This window comes from Macaca fascicularis, chromosome 14 (assembly GCF_037993035.2).
Source record: "Macaca fascicularis isolate 582-1 chromosome 14, T2T-MFA8v1.1".
Lineage (NCBI taxonomy): Eukaryota > Metazoa > Chordata > Mammalia > Primates > Cercopithecidae > Macaca > Macaca fascicularis.
The window spans coordinates 84,210,590-84,232,806 of NC_088388.1; the positions used below are offsets into that span (position 1 = coordinate 84,210,590).

The 22,217-nt window shown below is 36.5% G+C and overlaps 1 protein-coding gene across 11 annotated transcripts in view; it reads right to left on the reverse strand.

The window, feature by feature from the left end:
• The window catches only part of DLG2 (discs large MAGUK scaffold protein 2), a 2,233,585-nt gene that overhangs the window by 1,773,072 nt on the left and 438,296 nt on the right, over positions 1–22,217 (reverse strand). For 8 of the 11 annotated variants that reach the window (XM_065528807.2, XM_065528814.2, XM_065528813.2 and 5 more), the window contains one exon: positions 3,063–3,122. The exons of the other annotated variants lie outside the window; for them this stretch is intronic. In XM_065528807.2, coding sequence (XP_065384879.1) covers positions 3,063–3,122 — 60 coding nt within the window. The remainder of the gene's footprint in view (positions 1–3,062; positions 3,123–22,217) is intronic. 11 annotated transcript variants of the gene reach the window in all.

A 22,217-nucleotide genomic window follows, 5' to 3' on the forward strand; every position in this document is an offset into this window, starting at 1 on the left:
TTTCTCGGGTATCTCCCCCTGTAAATCTCATTCTTATACCATCTAATTCTGTCTAGGTGTTTGCTTCTTGGAGCGCCTGAATTAATACAATAAAACTTATAGCACATTCAATACTTGTTTATTTTTAGTTGCTCATCTCTACCTCATGAAGGTAGAGACTTGGCCTGTTTTATGAACTACTAGATCTCCAGCATGTAGAATGATGCTTGCAAAGACCAAATATCTTTGGTAGACAAATATTACTGCTATATATTATTTCACTCATTTGTGAAAGAAAATAATGAGTGTCTAGTATGTTTTAGGCACTATGTTAAGTACTCAGTAGATCAAAGGTCTAGAGGAAGAGATAAATATATAAACGAGTAATTATAACTCACTACGTCAAGGATTTATTAAAAATATTCACAAATGTATGGAGCACAAATAACTTCATAAACAGTTAATAATTTAAATCCTATACATGTTTAAGGTAAAGTATTGTTAATATCCTATGAACAATACAAAGGGTAAATCAACCCCAACAAGTAAGCTCCCTTGTCTCAGCCAAGACCTCCTCAGAAGTAAGGTGTCCCTTGTGAAAATTTTCTTCAGGTATATAAAGTGAAGTGAAGGCTATTCCTTGTTGTATAAGAGTACCCTGCTCAATATTACACTGATTGGCTAGGTAAAAAAGGTAAATAAGTTTGTCATTCTATGCCCTAGGAAAACAATCTGTGAACCAGATAAATTATTGGAACTTTTCTAGCTCAAGCCTCAAAAAATGGTCCCACGCATATATCACCTATTCTATGAACACTTATCATACCCTCACTACTCGGCCAGGTCACTCCTTTTATATGTTGAAGTACTCTGTGCTTCTCCTTCCTAGCATTTACCAAAAGTGTAATTTATTAGTCATTTGGGAGCTATCTCATTAGTAGATAATAAGCTCCATGAGAGAACAACATCTATTATATTAACTGCTATATCTCCATTGCCTGGCACGGAAAAAGGTCTCAATATTTCTTGAATGGCTATATAAAATAATGACTGATTAATTAAATGAAAAGTTTTTGCTTATCTACCTGTGAAAATTATCTCCCTCATCGAAATTTCCATTGCATTTTATCTATTTTCTTACACTCCCCCTCTATCCATCATATATCCATATATCCCACCATATATCCCCTATATCCATTCATGATGTAGATATAAACTTTAAAAATAAAGAATAGTATGCCTCGAACCCTCTAGTCACAGATAAAATGTAAATCTTTGGATTCAGTTGCTCTTGAGATCAGTCATTCATCCTTCCCAGATGTTGACCTCCCCAATCGAGATTTGAAGGTGACTAGTAACAGTCCTCTGATTTCCACTCAGTCCCTCTCCCTCTCCCTTTACCCTTTCTTTCTCCATCTCTTTTTTCTCTCTCTGTCTTCCTCTCTCTTTATAAAAAGTTATGAAGGCAGAAACATAGTAAAAACTGAATGGGTTTTGAGTTAGAAATTCTACTTAGTCTGAGATCCATTTCTATCTCTTCCATCACAACAGATTTGCTGATCATTGAGGACTGACTGCTGACTTACAGGAAAATAACCATTAATATTAGGAAAAGCCTAGAGAGAGGAGAACCAACAAATCTCTAGTTGAGTAATTTAATCTAACCTGAAAATCTGTAGCAATCAGGCCTACAAGAATAACAAAAACTAATGCTCAGCATTTCTGTATCTGCTATCAAAAACCATCAAAGCACTCTCACATCTACTATCTCCTTATTTTCCCTCACTACAATCTTTAAGTGCTAGGCAACTAAGGCATTGAGAAGTTAAATGATCTGCCCAAGGTCACACAGCTAATTGATGACTCATATCTCAATGTTTTTTCTATTAAGCAGCAGGGAGGTAAGTTGAACATCCGATCATATAAAAGACTTAGCTCATACTATTACTTCAGTTGTCTATGTCTTTAAGGCATGAAATTAAGAAGTAACCAGATAAAGTAAGGTGAAAACTGCTACTGCTTTTGCTACAAACTGTGAGTAGGTAGGCTTTGCTGTAATTATAGAAAATAAATATCTGATTTAACTCCCTTATTTCTTTACTGTCTGGATATTTGGTAATATTTGATAGGACCACAAAGGCATAAAATGAAGAAAGAGGAAAAAAAAAAATCATATAGATAAGTGTATAAACATTAGAATTTGACACAATGATTCCAAAGGATCTCTCAGAGTTAAGGTAGATGCTGTCGATGAAAAGAGTCAAATTCTGTAAAATATTTGAAGAAATTTATTCTGAACCAAATAAGAGTGATCAATGGCCCCTGACATAGCCCTTAGGAGATACAGAAAACATGTGCCCAAAGTGGTCAGGCTACAACTTGGTTTTATACATTTTAGGGAGACATAAGGCATCAATTAATATATGTAAGATGTACATTGGTTTAGTCCGGAAAGGCAGGACAACTGGAAGCAGAGTGGGGGTGGGGGTGGAACGCTTCCAGTTCATAGGTGAATTCAAAGATTTTCTCATTGGTACTTAGCTAAAAGAATTATCTAAAGACCTGTAATCAGAGAGGAATGTCTGGGGTATGAGAAGGGGTTGTGAAAACCAAGCTTTTATCATCCAGATGAAGTCTCCAGGTAGCAGGCTTCAAAAAGAATAAATTGTAAATGTTTCTTATCAGACTGAGAGAGTCTATCAGCCTAAGGTCTCTGTGTTGATGTTAATGCTGGTCAGCTGTGAGGCGTGTCTGACCCATCCCCCTGCAGTTCTGAACTACCAGTTGATTTCTAGGAGATTCTAGTATGCTGTCTTAATTAGAACTTTTCTATGTCTCAACTTTGGAATGCCCTTGGTGGACACGAAGGGTATGTTCAGGTGGTTAGGGGACTTAGAATTGTATTGGTTTACAAGACATTAAGAGGACTTCAGGGTCCTGCCTTAAAAGGAACCTTAGACAGAAGGTGATAGTACAGTGGAAGAGCAGAGAAGAAAGTGGGAACAGGTCACATTGCCATAGGCCTCAGTTCATATTTCTAACCCAAACCCCTAAGAGTAAAGAAGATAAGGTCTGCATCTTACCTGCTCCTTTGGAATCTCCTCCTTCTCATTATAGTAGGTTAGTTCCAGGGCTCCGTTAAACTTCAGGGTAGAACAAGAAAATTACTTCAGCCCATGCTGCTCACTCCTACCATGCCCCATTGTGAACCCCATAAAAGCTGAATATGGAGATTTCTCATCTTCCCAGTCTCTAGGGTCTACCCTCTCCTTTCAACTCCTACTATTCTCTCTATAGCTCAACTCCTTTTCAGCTCTGGTCTTGATTATTAGCTGGTTCTTTTTACTTCCTCCAGTCTCAGCCACTCAAATCATTGCTTGACACCATTTCAAAACTCACATTCCTGAAGCAGATAGTTGATCTCTATAACACCTTGCAAAATTATTTGAAAATTTCTCAACTAAATAAAGAATACGGTTGAAATTCCTCAACTTTATATGCAACTCTTACCCAGCTCTCCCTACACCTCCCTGCCCACTACCAATATATATATATTCCACTGTAGCCAATTAAATTCACAAACCTGACTTGCATTTACTCATCTAACACTATGCTCACACTTTTCCCAGAGCCTAGTGTATCTTCCCACAAGTATCTACTTCTCTTCTTGTGGTCCATATTTCCCCTCTCACCTGAATTTCATCTTGATTTTAAAATATCCTATGCAGGTCTCCAAGACTTCTTAGCTTCAGGTGATAAGGCTTAGCTCAGCACTTTGGATATCCACATAAAAGTATCTTTAAACTTTTGTTAAATATATCTCCTTAAATTAGGAAACTTGATTTTTTTATACACATACAAGACCAATAAATACTCTGTAATAAATATTCTGTTTCTAAGAGCCCTGTAACTAAGACTTCTCCATTTATTTGCCTGGGTGCTCTGGATGGTAAATCTTTTATCAAAAATAGAGTGATTTGTGGGTAAGACAAATTGCTCCATAATACTTTCACAATGAGAACTTACCCAAGTCAGATCTAGCCCCAAATATCAATTCCCTGTGCATTTGTATTCTGACGAATCTATCACAGTGACCTATTTTCATACCAGTGACTAAGTTAAGAATGTGATTGCTTTTGAAAGAAACTGAAATAAAAATTCCAAGAATGGTGTTAGGAGAAATGAATAAATCAAACATGATTTTCTGCAAACACAGGTTCATAATATAAGCCTGCTAAAACATTTGTGTATTTTCAGAATGGGAGGAGGTGTTTGATGTTATAAGTCCATTATGTCTGAATAAAAAAATCACAGACCAGTTCAGTCTTTTTAATGACATTATGGGTGCTTACTGATTTTTTGCTAATGGTTACTGATCAAACAAAATTTAAAATATAAACGTTTGCTGAATCCTGTGAAAATCTCCTTTTCTCAAATACTTTCATTCCATTTATTTAACAGTTATATATGAAGAACACATTCTGTGTGCTGAAGGAATTCAGAGTATGCCACCTCAAAATATTCCACTTTGACCTAAGGATTATTTCAAGCTGAAGGCAATTGAGAAAAAGCAGACAAAGAGCAAACTCTGTCCTCACCTTTTCTACAAGGAAGGGCAAGATGATTTTTAATTATAGGAGACAATTCTAGACTCTTAACCCAAAGATGTTCCAGAAGAATCTACATAACAAAATCTTATTAAAACAACCCTTATCTTCCATTAGTTTCCTCATATAGTTACAGTTTGCTACCCCTAAAAGCCTATTTTTCCTTGTCTTGTCCCTTCTCTACAAATTTACTGTTCTTTGTTAAAATGCTACATAAACCCAAGTTCCTACCACCCCTTTGAATTACACAATGTATGCATTAATGAACTTAGTTTGTTTTTCTCTTATGTCTTTTGTCAATTTAATTTACAGGGAATGAACCTAAGGAGGTAGAGAGGAAAAGGTTTCTTATCCCTTATTTACAGTTTCAAGGACTTAAAATATACACAATGCTTGTCTTCAAGGATCCTAGATTCTAGTGAAGAAGGACAATTAAACAGATCATTTTGATATAAAAATAATTTGGAAGTTAAAAAAAAAGGAAGCACAGACAGGCACAATGATGTGCATTTGTAGTCCCAGCTACTCCAGAGGCTGAGAAGAGAGGATCTCTGAACCCAGGAGTTCAGATCCACCCTGAGCAATACAGTGGAAACCTGATCTCAAAAATAATAGTAATGATAAGGAAAGAAAGTTCTTAAAAAGCAGGCAATTAGACTTAAAACGACAAGAAAGTCAGTAGGCTAACACCGGATCATACAAATAGCTAGTCTTGACCCCTCCAGACTTTACGTTCCTACTTATTTATAGCAAAGGCAGAAAATAGGCCATTTTATTCATGGAAATAATGTAAATGACCTAAAAAAATCAACAGGATTAAAATCCAATAGTAAGACTACAGAAATATTTAATGTCATTAATTTATCTTTAGTGTTTGTTGTTCATTTATTTATATCTCTGACAAAAGCTTTTCACCAGCAATTTTGCACCAGGTTGGTAGGCAGTTATGGGAGATTCCTAGGAAAGTTATACAGGTTCCATACTGTAAGTTATTTAAAGTCTTGTAGAACTTCAAATCATTTTTTCATGACATTAGCATGTTTGAAAAAATGGGAACAATTTGATTTAGGTGGGTACCTGAATATAAATGTGAATCGCAGAATCTTAGGGTCAGTCACCTAGTTGAGAAGTACCCTTATGGTTAAAATACCTTTTCTTTTTTGGAGGGGGCGGGGGGGAGATGGAGTCTCACTCTGTCGCCCACGCTGGAGTGCAGTGGCTCAATCTCGGCTCACTGCAGCCTCCATCTCCCGGGTTCAAGCAATTCTCTGCCTCAGCCTCCTGAATAGCTGGGATTACAGGTGCCTGCCACCATGCCCAGCTAATTTTTGTATTTTTACCAGAGACAGGGTTTCACTATCTTGGCCAGGCTAGTTTTGAACTCCTGACCTCATGATCTACCAGCCTAGGCCTCCCAAAGTGCTGGGATTACAGGCATGAGCCACCATGCCTGACCTAAAATATCTCTTATAATAATTAATATTTGTATAGTACTTCATAAGAGTTGAAAACTCATAAGACTTAAATATTTTATTTCATTTTATCCCCAAAACAATATTGTGATATTGGTAAAGCAAATATTAACTCACAAAGGAGGAGAGTAAGATTCCAAAAGATAAAATTACAATTTTTTTTAAAAAGGAATAGAACTATGATATGAACTCAAACTCAAGATTTTAATCCAATATGTGTTCTATTACCACTCAATCCTTTAAAGGTCACACCTTTAAAATGAATATATCGCAGATCCTACCATCACCCAGATTCTCTCTCACACACACACAGCTTCAATAATGCACACAGAGTCAATTATACACAATTGCTAAAACATGAAATTCTGAATTGCAAGTCTTTGCAATGACTCCCACCTTAAAATACAATACATCATTTTATAAGGAAGCCTCCCTCCTTTTCAATCGTTGTCCAAAACCAATCAATTAAACACCAGAGTCAAGATAACTTTTGAAATTCCAGGCAATTCTGAACTACCAGTTGATTTCCAGGAGATTCTACTATGCTGTCTTAGTTAGAGCCTTTCTATGTCTCACCTGAATTATCCCAGCTTATGCCTATGCAACGTACTCCAGCTGAAACCACTCAATCACAAGCACAGCTGAACTCAATTCAAGCATTTTCTAAATTACACCACATTCTCTCCTGATTCCATCCCTTTGCACACACTTTCCTCTGCCTGCAATGCTATTCCCTTCCCTATATATCTGGTTTATTTAAAAGTTACCTCTTCAGTTGCTTTTGGGGACTTTGTCAAAAATTTTTACCAAGGCCAATGTCAGGAGGAGTATTTCCTAGATTGTCTTCTAGGATTTTTGAAGTCTTACATGTTTTTAAAGGCTTACATTTGAATCTCTTATTCCCTTTGGATTAATATTTGTATATTTTGAAAGGCGGGGGTCAAGCTTCAGTCTTCAGCATATGGCTATTCAGTTATCCCAGCACCATTTATTGAATAGGGAGTCCTTTCTCCATTGCTTGTTTTTGTCCACCTTGTCAAAGATCATACGATTGTAGGTGTATGGCTTTATTTCTGAGTTTTCTATCCTGTTCTGTTGGTCTATCTGTCTGTTTTTGTACCAGTACCAAGGAATGGCAACAAAAACAAAAATAGTTAAGTGGGACTTATTAAACTAAAGAACTTCTGGACAGCAAAATAAACTGTCAACAGAGTAGACAGCCTACAGAATGGAAGAAAATATTCACAAACTATGCATTGAACAAATCCAGAATTTGTCCTATGCAAGGACAAATATCCAGAATCTGTAGGGAACTTAAATAAATCAACAAACAGAAAGCAAATAACTTCATTAAACAATGAGCAAAGGATATCAACAGACACTTCTGAAAAGAAGACATACAAGAAGCCAAAAAACATCTGAAAAAAATGCTCATTATCACCAATCATCAGAGAGATACAAATCAAAACCACAATGAGATATGATCTCACACCAGTCACAATGGCTATTATTAAAAAGTCAAAAAACAACCAATGATGATGAGACAGTGGAGAAAAGGGAACACTTATATACTGTTGTTGAGAATGTAAATTAGTCCAGCCATTGTGGAAAATCGTCTGAAGACTTCTCGAAGAATTTAAAACAAAGCTACTATTTGGCCCAGTAATCCCATAACTAGGTACATACCTAAAAGAAAATAAATCACTCTACCAAAAAGACACATGAACTCATATGTTCCTGGATGCACTATTTACAATAGCAAAAACATGAAATCAACTGATGTGCCCATCCATGGTAGATTAAATAAAGAAAATGTAGTGTGTGTGTGTGTGTATATATATCATGGAATACTATACAGTCATAAAAATAAAGAAATCATGTCCTTTCCAGTAACGTGGATGCATTTGGAGGCCAGAGTCCTAAGCAAATTAACACAACAAAACCAAATAGCAGAAAACCAAATACCACATGTTCTTACTTATAAGTGGAAGCTAAACATTGAGCACACATTAACATAAATATGAGAACAATAGATGCTTAAGACTACCAGAGAGGGAGGCAAGGAGCAGGCATGGGTTGAAAAACTACCTATCAGGTACTATCCTCATTACCTGGGTGATGGAATCTGTACCCCAAACCTCAGCATCACCTAATATGTAATAAACCTGCACATGTACCCCCTGTATTTAAAATAAAAGTTGAAATTTTAAGAAATAAAAGTTACCTCTTCATAAAAGCTTTTTCTGGCACCTCTGGTCTCTAGGCTAGATTATATACTCCACTTCTGTGCTCTTTGAGTTTAATTCTCTTATAACACTTTCATTACAATACTTTTCCATATATTAATACTTCTTCAGTCTCTGTCACTAGGGTATAAACTCCTTGAAGACAGAGAGAACTAGGTCATTTATCACAACTCCAGCGCCTAACATACTGTATGATGGTCAAAATAGAATCCCAAAATCAGGACATCAGCATGGCTGTGTTCTCCCTGAAGGTTCTCAAGGAGGATATTTTCTTGCATTTCCTAGCTTCTGGCGATTGCCAGCAAACTTTTCCTTGGAGATGTATCACTCCAATCTCTGATACTGTTATCAGGTAGCATTCTCCTTGTGTGTCTATATCTAAATTCCCATCTCCTTATAAACAGTAGCCGTTATGTTAGGGCCCACTCTAATCTAGTATGACCTCACTTAACCAGACTACATCTGCAAAGACCTTATTTCCAAATAAGGTTACATTCACAGATTTTTAGGTGGACATGCATTTCAGGGAAATGCAATTTCACTTAGTACACTACGTTTCAACTGGAGAGAGGAGAATCTGAAATTCTGCATTTAGGGAACAGTACCCAAGCAACCAACCCAATTACATTTGATTTGACATCCCAGGTCACTGCCTTACTTACGAAACAGGAACTTCCCACAGGAAATTACAACTGCTTTTTGTCTTAATTTGGAGTTTATTCATTCATTCATTCATTCATTCATTCATTCATCTTCTCATCCATCACATATTTATAAAGTACCTTTAACATACTACTGGTATGGATATAACAATAAACAAAGCACACAAAAATCTCTGCCCTTGTGAAGCTTACCTGTGAGCAGTGGGGGGGAGACAGATAAAGAAATATGCAAAACTCTGCACATGATATCAAATTTTGGTAAGTTCAGTGGAAACATATTAAGCAAGAAATGGAGATAGGAAAGTTGAATGGGGTTGGAAACGTTGCACTGTTTAACGTGGTGACTAAAGAAGGCTCCATCAAGAAGGTGCTATTTAAGCATCTAAAAAAGTAAAGGAGTTAGCTTTGTGGATATTTGGGAGAATATAGTTCTAGGTAGTAGAAACAAATGCAAATGCCCTAGAGTAGGAGTGTGCCTGGGGAGTTAGAGATAAGCAAGGAGGCCAGGGTGATGACTACAAAGATAAGAGGAGAGCAGTAGGAAATGGGGCCTGGGGGGTAATGGAGGATAGCACAGAGATCAGGATGTTCTTCCTCTCTCCACTACCAACTAAATGATCATTGCAAGATGCCATGTTCCTAGTTTCTACATAGGGAACATTTTGAGCTTCTAAGAGACAAGTTTCTTATATCAAATAGAAAAAATATATAACTTTATTTCACAAAAATGAAAATACTATGCTCACTAAACATTAAAATTCAAGTAATTTTAGTGTCCTTCATCTCTCTGCCTTATGATCAGGAAACTACAAACAATGTAGGTATCTAGATTATAGTAAATAAATCTTTATTTTTTGATAAGTTATACTTCTTATGTTAAAAAATACTTTCTATGTTACCATATCACTCTATATTTGACACTTGATTTATCACAATTTGTCTTGGCAAAATAACTATTAAACTATTTTATTTAAACAAAAAGTTGATGCCCTACTTCCCTTCAGTCTTGTCTAGATTTCCAGGATACAGTTAGATTCTCATTTGGTGCTATCTTATGAGACAATTTGATAGAAAATGGCCTACTTAATAAAAAGTCAAACCTTCTTTTCTAAAAACTCATTCAATCAGAGAATATGAGACAGACAGGGCTTCCTCACAGAAAGACACTCTCTGTTGAACATTGTGACCTCTACATGTCTGCACTATAACTCAGCATCTTGTGCAAAATTATCACATCTTTTCAATTAATGTTTTGTTTAAATCCAATAATTTACATTTCTATGGTGATTTCAAGCTTACAAAGTTCTTTCCCAAGGTAACAAACTATTTTTGAGACAACAGTCTTCAAAGTCAAAGCACAGGCCTGTCTCATTTAATATTCACATCAACCTTCTGAGATAAGAATTATGATCTTTATTTTGCAGTTGAGGAAACTGAAGCTCAAAGAAGAGTAGCGGTTTTTCCAAGGTCATATCTGGTGGCAAAATAAGATTCAAGACCATTTGTGCCTGACTTGAAAGCCTTTGGTCTGAAACTCTGGACTCTAGCACCTATTTCACATTTTTATTTTATGTAATTTTCCCAAAAACCCTGTGAAGTATATATTACATCCCAAATACCCAGAATACATATTCTTTCTTTTTTTTTTTTTTTTTTTTCTTGAGACAGGGTGTCACTCTGTCAGCCTGGCTAGAAAGCAATGGCACAATCTCATGTCACCACAATCTCCGCCTCCAAGGTTCAAGCTATTCTCCCACCTCAGCCTCCCCAAGTAGAGGACACTACAGGTGTGTTTCACCACACCCAGCTACCCAGCTAATGTTTCATATTTTTTTGTTATTCTTTTTTTTTTTTTTTTTTTTTTTTAAGTAGAGTAGGGTAAGAAGCAACAGGGGAGGGGAAAGGGAATAGTTTTTGAGTTCGTGATAGGAGTAGGTCTCATGTTGCTTGTAAGTGCACTTTAGACTTTTTCAAAGACATGAAAACAAACATATTTTGTTTAATACAAGTTGACAATACTTTCTCCTTCTCTCCTCATTCTGTTCTTAAGACCTTATCTTTGCCATTGAGGTGTAGGGGACTGAGCTGTATGCTCCTGGCTGTACTGATTAGTGGTTCTCCAGGTAAAACACTGTTATTGTCCAGGCTGTTTAAACTTAGTGAAGAAGAACTAAAATCAAATATTAGCAGAAATGTTGCTGGAAAATATTTTCTGAAGTGTGACATGAAAGTTCTCATCAAAACTCTTAGTAATAAGTCGTTATCTATGGTAGATAGGGTTATGAATGATTTATATTTTCATCTTTTTATATATTTTCAAAATGTATAATAAATCAAAATTTATTTTATGATTAGGAAAATAATTACAAATCTTAAAGAGTTTAAAAGAGCAAGACACAAAGTCAAATCTTAAAGAGTTTAAGGAGCAAGATGGCCAAATAGGAACAGCTCCAGTCTCCAACTCCCAGCGTGAGCGACACAGAAGACCAGTGATTTCTGCATTTTCAACTGAGGTACTGGGTTCATCTCACTAGGGAGTGCCAGACAATCGGTGCTGGTCAGCTGCTGCAGCCCGACCAGCGAGAGCTGAAGCAGGGGGAGGCATCGCCTCACCTGTGAAGCGCAAGGGGGAAGGGAATCCCTTTTCCTAGCCAGGGGAACTGAGACACACAACACCTGGAAAATCAGGTAACTCCCACCCCAATACTGCACTTTAAGCAAACGGGCACACCAGGAGATTATATCCCACACCTGGCTGGGAGGGTCCCACGCCCACGGAGCCTCCCTCATTGCTAGCACAGCAGTCTGCGATCTAACCGCAAGGCAGCAGCGAGGCTGGGGTAGGGGCGCCCGCCACTGCTGAGGCTTAAGTAGGTAAACAAAGCCGCTGGGAAGCTCGAACTGGGTGGAGCTCACAGCAGCTCAAGGAAACCTGCCTGTCTCTGTAGACTCCACCTCTTGGGACAGGGCACAGCTAAACAACAACAAAAGCAGCAGAAACCTCTGCAGACGCAAACGACTCTGTCTGACAGCTTTAAAGAGAGCAGTGGATCTCCCAACACGGAGGTTGAGATCTGAGAAGGGACAGACTGCCTGCTCAAGTGGGTCCCTGACCCCTGAGTAGCCTAACTGGGAGACATCCCCCACTAGGGGCAGTCTGACACCCCACCCCTCACAGGGTGGAGTACACCCCTGAGAGGAAGCTTCCAAAGCAAGAATCAGACAGGTACACTCGCTGTTCAGAAATATTCTATCTTCTACAGCCTCTGCTGCTGATACCCAGGCAAACAGGGTCTGGAGTGGACCTCAAGCAATCTCCAACAGACCTACAGCTGAGGGTCCTGACTGTTAGAAGGAAAACTATCAAACAGGAAGGACACCTACACCAAAACCCCATCAGTACATCACCATCATCAAAGACCAGAGGCAGATAAAACCACAAAGATGGGGAAAAAGCAGGGCAGAAAAGCTGGAAATTCAAAAAATAAGAGGGCATCTCCCCCTGCAAAGGAGCGCAGCTCATCACCAGCAACGGATCAAAGCTGGATGGAGAATGACTTTGACGAGATGAGAGAAGAAGGCTTCAGTCCATCAAACTTCTCAGAGCTAAAGGAGGAATTACATACCCAGTGCAAAGAAACTAAAAATCTTGAAAAAAAAGTGGAAGAATTAATAGCTAGAGTAATTAATGCAGAGAAGGTCATAAATGAAATGAAAGAGATGAAAACCATGACACGAGAAATACGTGACAAATGCACAAGCTTCAGTAACCAACTCGATCAACTGGAAGAAAGAGTATCAGCGATTGAGGATCAAATGAATGAAATGAAGTGAGAAGAGAAACCTGAAGAAAAAAGAAGAAAAAGAAATGAACAAAGCCGCAAGAAGTATGGTATTATGTAAAAAGACCAAATCTACATCTGATTGGGGTGCCTGAAAGTGACGGGGAAAATGGAACCAAGTTGGAAAACACTCTTCAGGATATCATCCAGGAGAACTTCCCCAACCTGGTAGGGCAGGCCAACATTCAAATTCAGGAAATACAGAGAACGCCACAAAGATACTCCTTGAGAAGAGCAACTCCAAGACACATAATTGCCAGATTCACCAAAGTTGAAATGAAGGAAAATATCTTAGGGGCAGCTAGAGAGAAAGGTTGGGTTACCCACAAAGGGAAGCCCATCAGACTAACAGCAGATCTCTCGGCAGAAACTCTACAAGCCAGAAGAGAGTAGGGGCCAATATTCAACATTCTTAAAGAAAGGAATTTTAAACCCAGAATTTCATATCCAGCCAAACTAAGTTTCATAAGTGAAGGAGAAATAAAATCCTTTACAGATAAGCAAATGCTTAGAGGTTTTGTCACCAGCAGGCCTGCCTTACAAGACACCCTGAAGGAAGCACTAAACATGGAAAGGAACAACCGGTACCAGCCATTGCAAAAACATGCCAAAATGTAAAGACCATCGAGGCTAGGAAGAAACTGCATCAACTAACGAGCAAAATAACCAGTTAATATCATAATGGCAAGATCAAGTTCACACATAACAATATTAACCTTAAATGTAAATGGACTAAATGCTCCAATTAAAAGACACAGACTGGCAAACTGGATAAAGAGTCAAGACCCATTAGTTTGCTGTATTCAGGAGACCCATCTCAGATGCAGAGACACACATAGGCTCAAAATAAAGGGATGGAGGAAGATTTACCAAGCCAATGGAGAACAAAAAAAAGCAGGGGTTGCAATACTAGTCTCTGATAAAACAGACTTTAAACCATCAAAGATCAAAAGAGACAAAGAAGGCCATTACATAATGGTAAAGGGATCAATTCAACAGGAAGAGCTAACTATCCTAAATATATATGCACCCAATACAGGAGCACCCAGATTCATAAAGCAAGTCCTTAGAGACTTACAAAGAGACTTAGACTCCCATACAATAATAATGGGAGACTTCAACACTCCCCTGTCAACAATAGACAGATCAATGAGACAGAAAGTTAACAAGGATATCCAGGAATTGAACTCATCTCTGCAGCAAGCAGACCTAATAGACATCTATAGAACTCTCCACCCCAAATCAACAGAATATACATTCTTCTCAGCACCACATCACACTTATTCCAAAATTGACCACATAATTGGAAGTAAAGCACTCCTCAGCAAATGTACAAGAACAGAAATTATAACAAACTGTCTCTCTCTTACACTGTTGGTGGGATTGTAAACTAGTTCAACCATTATGGAAAACAGTATGGCGATTTCTCAAGGATCTAGAACTAGATGTACCATATGACCCAGCCATCCCATTACTGGGTATATACCCAAAGGATTATAAATCATGCTGCTATAAAGACACATGCACACGTATGTTTATTGTGGCACTATTCACAATAGCAAAGACTTGGAATCAACCCAAATGTCCGTCAGTGACAGACTGGATTAAGAAAATGTGGCACATATACACCATGGAATACTATGCAGCCATAAAAAAGGATGAGTTTGTGTCCTTTGTAGGGACATGGATGCAGCTGGAAACCATCATTCTTAGCAAACTATCACAAGAACAGAAAACCAAATACCGCATGTTCTCACTCATAGGTAGGAACTGAACAATGAGATCACTTGGACTCGGGAAGGGGAACATCACACATGGGGGCCTATCATGGGGGGGGGAGGGGGGAGGGATTGCATTGGGAGTTATACCTGATGTAAATGACAAGTTGATGGGTGCTTATGAGTTGATGGGTGCAGCACAGTAACATGGCACAAGTATACATATATAACAAACCTGCACATTATGCACATGTACCCTAGAACTTAAAGTATAATAATAATAATAATAATAATAATAATAAATAAATTTAAATTTTTTTTTTTTTTTTTTTTTTTTTTTACCTTGGCCGCTAGTTTTTCAAGATTGTTGCATCAGATTTTGCACCTTTCCTTTTCTGGTGGTGGTGGCTGTTGTGACTGTGTGTGTGAGTTTTCACTAGCTTTTGCTCCTGTAATTAGGTATTGAGAATGGGGAAATAGGTGCTGCAGTTTCAATATGCCATCTTAAATTTGAAATATCTTTAATTTTCACAACAATCCTGAGAAATATTAGCTCGGCCATTTTAAAGTGCAGAGAAGTTACAAGTATTAATGAGAAGATGGAAGAGGATTGCAAAGTTTTCATTCTTTAACAATATTAATTGTGTTCCTACTATGTGCCATCCACTGTGTTGGGTAATGAGGATTCAGAAATGAACCAGAGAGACATGGCCTCTGTGATCACAGAGCTTACCCTCTAGTAGGGGAAACAGATATTTAAACTACTGATTATAATACAGTAAAATATGTCCTATGATAGAGGAAGGTACATCTAATAACAGGGATGTCTAATATAAGGACAGTGAGAGCTTTTCAAGTTAATAAAATACAGAGTTTATATGGATAATGACAGAAGCTCAGAAAATGTTAATTTTCTTCCTTTCCTAAACTTCCAAATAACCACACAACATAAACGCACTCTGTATTGCCTACTCCTAGTGTTGTTGGGAAGAGGCACAGAAAGAATGTTTGTTATCTCTAGGTGTAGGCTGATGAGGACTAAATTCTGAGAGCGAAATCCAGGTCATGCAAACTAAGGGCAGGAACTGCTATGTCAAATAGTTTAACCAAAGGGTTTAGTAATGCACCTGATCAACAGAAAGTGCCTAATGATCAATTTTGAGTAGACAATTAAATGGGGCACCCATGGGTATTAGAGAAAGAGAAAAATAATTTTCTCCATAGTTTCTGTCTGTCCATTGAGTGGTAAGTCCACAACTCTATGTACTAAGTGATGATCTCATTCGAATGAAAACATGTTCACCATAACACCTTGGGTTAAGACATTTGGCCTGGAAATCATGCCTCAGGGTTAGAAGTAATTTTTTACGTTCTCTCCCTTATAAATCAATTTTTTTAATCCAGCTGCAGCCACTGATAAAATAGCCTCTTTTATTTTAATGAAATTATTTATTCTGTTTTCTATATTTGCATAGTGTCTTTTCATCAAGAGGGACAAAAATCACCATAGACACTAATTAACCTTTCCAATGTCCCTGTCAGACAGGAAAATTATCATGTTACTATATATGCATCTAACTCACTATATACTCACTCAGTTTTACAAATACTGGGGAAGACTAACAACAATCTAAGTAATTTAATGAAGACAATATTTTAAATAAATTCTCAGTTTCAACTCAGGCAACAGAGCATTTAATAAGGCAGATGGACTAATTTCAAAATCAATATTGGCCTGTATATTCAACCAGCAAGCAGATGAAGAGAACGTTTTAAAATACCATTAAGTCATTAGCTGCAATTAATAATTCACTTCAAAAGTTTACAGTTTCAATTTTTAATAGCTAACAGTCAGAATTTTTAAGTGCTTCTCCAATGTACCTATCAAGTAAAGATATTCTTGTTAAGTTGGTGGGAAACACAGTTGTGCTCATATCGTGATATTGTGTGCCTTTGTCCTTTCATCCATCTTTCCATTCATCCATCCTTCCATCTTTTCATTCATACATTAATCCACCTATTCATGCATTTCCTCATTCAACAACTCTTTAGAGTCAATAATTATAGTAACAAAAGTTTAGAAGTGCAAGCAAAATTCATTTTTGTTTGTATTGTTAGGAAAACCTTCCAAAGATGAACTGAAACCTAATGCGTGAGTAGAATTTTAACAAGGGAGTCGGGGGAAGATGGGAACAGAAAGAATTATGTGTAGAATGAAAAGTCTCGACCAAAGAACAAAAGCAGGAAAGACTATGTTTAGGAAATAATGAGTCAATATAAGTACGTTAACGTAAGTATTTATGATTACTTTCAAGTATTTATATAAGTTGTTTAAGAAGATTTGAAGTAGAAAGAATAGTAGGAAATAGAGATGAAAAAGTGGGAAAGAGCTAGATTTTTTGAATGCTAGAATAGATCATATAGAAATTATTTTGTTGTCAGTGAGAATCCAGTAAAAGTTGTTGAGGAATAAAATAATCAAAGAGGTACTTTTGGAAGTCTCCTGTAGGCAATGTGTAGAATATATTCTATGAAGCATTAACTAAAAGGAGACTTATTCAGAAGATAAAAACACTGTGCATATATCGATTACTTGTATTTTAACACTTCTATAGTCAGGATGAGGGAAGGATCAAGCAGATATGAGATGGCTTACTAAAAAAAGTTTAAATCTATATTCTAAGATCTTTACATGTATTAATTCATTTAATCTTCACAACAAACTATAAAGAAGATTATTCATCCCACTTTAAAAACAAAGAAACTGTAGCACAGAGAATTCAAATCCATGCTGACTCCAAATCCAACACTATTTTTTAAAAAGCTGCCATTTGTCAATTGCTAACTATATTGCAAATAGTTTGCAAGGACTTCCGTAACAAAACGTCACAGACTGAGTAGCTTAAACAACAGAAATTTATTTTCTCACAGTTCTGGAAGCTGGAGGCCCAAGATCAGGGTGTGAGCTGAGAGACACCTCTCTTTGTCTTGCAGATGGCTGCCCTCTTTCTGCTTCTTCACATGGTCCTCTCTCTATGCATGGCACCCCTGGTGTATCTTCTTCTTAAAAGGATACCAGTCATATTGGATGAGGGTCTCACCCCGACAACTTCATTTTAACTAAATAACTTATTTAAAGGCCTTATCTCCAAATACGGTCATATTCTGAGGTAATGGGGATTAGGGCTTCAACATATAAATTTCGGGGGTGATATAATTTAGTATTTAACACCAACTATGTGTCAGATGTTTTATGCATGTTCTTAATTAAACCTCAAGATTCTTGCATCATTATTTGCATATACTGTGTGCATATAACAAATGAGGAAATTGAGGTTCTAAAATTTTTAATGACTTGCCCAAGTTCACATAGTTATTTAAAAAGTGTACTGAGACATAGGCCCAAAAGTGTCTAAACTTTCTGGTCCAGGTATCCAAGAATTTCATCCATAAGAATATATGTTCGTGATGACACAATGGGTTGAAATTAAGTCAATCCACTCTTTCTCCCCAAAGTTGCCAGTAATCAGCAGAAACTCATGTTTTAACAAAAGCCTCCGACAAACTACATGTCTATATGTGGAGACACAGAGCCCACAGAAGTCAAGTTTCATGAGAGCCATAACAATCTGCACACATGAACACTTCTGGTGAAATTACACTGCCCAGCCAGCACCTGAAAATATGCCACTGATTAAGTTAACTCACCTAATGAGTGCCAGAGTTAGATCCAACTCTAAAACAGCTATTGTTTCCAAAGCAGAAAAGAATCTAGATTCTAGTTTTCATAAATTTACAGGGAAAGCTCTTACAGCTTCACATTATTTGCTAAATGGCAAAAAGGAGGGTAGAAATTAAAATTGTTTTCTGGTATTAATTAATAGGGAAATGAATGAGATGCCTTCACCAAGGGGTTTGTACAAAAACCCTTAAAGAGCCTGAGCTGAGAACAAAGTACAACGATTAAAATATTTATAAAATGGTGTTATATTCATATAAAGTCTGTGAAAAAATATACACAGTTGACCCTTAAACATAAAGGTTATGGGCTCTGACCTTTGTGCAGTCAAAATCCATGTATAATTTGACTCCCCCAAAACTTAACTACTATAAACTAAAAATAAAATCCTAAATCCCTCCACTCACTGAATGGACATACACTTGTGGCCAAGGAGACCCCCGAAAAGCTTTAAAACTGAGTTCCTGATCATGATGAGATGGGAGGTCAGACACATCTCATTATACTCCCTCCTGTCTCAATAATGTTAAAATACAGACCTTCAGACTGACAAAACAGGCTCTTTTAAGACCCTTACTGGCAAGGTGCTTTCTGACTTCAGAGACAAAGCACCAGTGGAACCAGTCCAGAAAAAGGAGTTTCATTGTCCAGCCTTTCTTGTTTTACAATCAAAAGACTGGCAGCTGGTGTTCCATCTTTTCCCTTCAAAGCTCAGGGGTTAGCAGCTTTATAAATTAAAGCAGTCCTAATTATAAACTTGATTTATGCATTTGTACAAAATATTATAGTAGAGTTAGCCTATCCCTTTATGTCTTAAATCCTGGTGCTCACTTCTCTCTCTTGCTAGTAAATATTCTTTGTGGATTTTTTTTTCCAGAATAGGGCACTTTTGTCTGCATTAAAAACCTATTTAGGTAAGTATCGTTTTCCCTCAATGATTTTCTTAATGCCATCTGGAAACTCATCTGCTGCCTATTGATCAGAAGCCACTTTTCCTATTATCTTAACTTTTTTGTTGTTGTTTTGGTTTTTTTGTTTTTTGAGACAGAGTCTTGCTTTGTTGCCCAGGCTGGAATGCAGTGGCACTATCTTGGCTCACTGCAACCTCCATCTCCCAGGTTCAAGCAGTTCTCCTGCCTCAACCTCCCAAGTAGCTGAGACTACAGGCGTGCACCACCACGCCTGGCTATTTTTTGTATTTTTAGTAGAGATGGGGTTTCACCCATGTTAGCCAGGCTAGTCTCAAACTCCTGACCTCAGGCAATCTACCTGCCTCAGCCTCCCAAAGTGCTGGGATTACAGGCGTGAGCCACTGCGTCTGACCTATCTTAACATTTTTAAAGCCAAATCTCTTTCTAAAATTATCAAACCACCCTTTGTTGGCATTAAATTCTCCAGCTTTAGATGCTTCATCTTCCTTCTTTTTTAACTTAATAACTTTACTTTTTCTCAAATTATGTTAGAGTCTTTAGGTATGGCTTTCTTATAGCAATCCTGCACCTATATAAAAGCTGCATTTTCAATAAGATATGAAAAAGTATTTTGCAAAAAGTTCAAGGTTTTCATGCCTGCTGGTATACCTGAAGTGACAGCTTCACAAATTTTCTTTTCCTTTTTTTTTTACCATCATCTTTACACTGAATTCATCTATATTGCAGTGTCTTTGCAACCTCAGCTGCAAACCTCAATATATAGTAGATATCGAACAACTCAGCTTTTCTTTATAGTGTCATGACTTTTCTCTGCTTCTTGGAAGTACTTCCAGCATCATTAGTGGTACTCTATATGGTTTCTACGGTGTTATTCAAGATTTACAATATTGTACTCTATATGAAGAAAAATGCAGAAGAACCTTGAACCTCAAGTGATCACTTTTTGCTGACATGCACAATTTACTGGAGAGATAAACTGCTCGCATGGAGATAATGAGCATTACACTACCTTTATTAAGCAGAAACTCACAACAGTCGGGCTCACCACAATAGCAACAAGAAGTGGCTAAAAAGTTATTACAGTAGTACAGTATGTACTATAGCTAATTTTGTGCAGTTATGATTTAATGCTGCAACTTTACATTTGTTTACATTTCTCTCAAATTCAAATGGCACCATGTATGGTCTATAAATGTTTGTGTGGGTAAGTTTTTATACATTTTAGCTCTTTATAAAAGATTTGTGTATATTTTACAGTAGTAAATGTTAAAATAGACTAGTATCTACATATACTTTATGCATTCATGACACACCTGACTCCCTCCTAATTTTATCAATATTTCTAATTTGTGTTAGAGTTATCACAAATCTCAAATAATTTTCTAATATATATATATTTTTTTAATTTACATGTAAGTGGACTCATGCAGTGCCACCTGTGTTGTTGAAGGGTCAGTTGAACTTTAAATGTAGTGTTTTTGACTTTATAAAAGTCTATCCTATTTATATAATCTTTTGGGACTCCCTTTTTTGCTCAGTATTACATTGCTAAGATTGATTCTTATTTTTGTTTGTAGCTGTAGTTTCACCAACTTGAATACTATATAATATTCCATTGCAAGAACATAACACAATCCATTTTTCTGTAAATGGACACTTAGATTATTTCCCGGTTTTTATTACAGTGGATGTGCTATGAATATTCTTGTCTATGTTTCCTCTACAAAATTTGTAAGAAGTTTCTCTAGGGTATATACCTAGGACTAGAAATTGCTGGCTCAAAGGATATGCAAATGTTCAATTTTACAAGACCATGCCAAACTAACTTGTTAACTTGTTAAACCCATAGTTCCATCAACAATATATAAAATCCTGCTATTCCACATCTCCTTCTTTGGTATTGCCAGTGTTTTTATTTTATTCCCATCTAAAAGACTATAAAGTGACATTCATCTTAGTCTTAATTTGCTTTTTCTGATTATTAATGAAATTGAACATATCTTTATATATTTATTGGCCACTTATGTTTCCTCATCTGTGAAAAGCCTGATCATTTTTCCTTTGGTTTACTTGACATTCATTGAGGTTGTTCATTATATATGCTCATTATATGTTCATTATATATTGATGTTGACTTTATATATGTTGTTCATTATATATTTATTAAAGAAATCTTATGTTGATAATGCTTACTGTAGACATCTAATTGTTTGTAACTTGGTTTTTCACTTTCTTAAAATAACTTGATAAACAAAAGTTCTTATGTTTTAAAGTCAAATTTATCACATTTTCCTTATGGTTAGCTCTTTTTATATTAAAAAAATCATTCTCTACATCCAATGTTACAGTAATACTCAAATATATTTTATATTAAGATTTTAAAGGCTTGCTTCTGACATTTAAGTCTTTTATCCATCTGGAATTGGTCTTTGTGTTTGATGGAAGCTGAGGATCCACCTTTATTTTTCTGTATGTGTGGTCAGTTTATTGAATAGCTCTTCCCTTCTTCATTTGTCTGTCATAACATGACTTTTGTATATCAACATTTCACACACAAAAGTCTGTTTTTAAGTTACCTTTCATTCTTGGTCAATTTATCAATACCAGGGCCAGTAGCATGGTGTCTTATTACTATAATGTGTCTTATTACTATGTCTTAATTACTATAACTTAATAATAATTCCTAATGCCCAGTGGTAAGTCATACTTCTTTACTCTTTTTCCTTAGTTATTCTTAATAGCTATACTTCCATAAAAATCTTAAATAAGGTTATCAAGTTTCAAAAGAAAACTGTTAAATTTTTTATTAATGTCATCTTAAATATAGATATATTTGGAGAGAAATTTGGCATTTTTATATTAAATATCTAGGAACATGATTTCACTTATTTAGATCTTATTAATTTTTTTAATAAAGTTTTATACTTTTGCATACATTCTTGCACAGTTTTGGTAGATTTATTACTAGATACTTGATTTTTTGATGCTATAATAGATGGCAGCTTTTTAAATTATGTTTT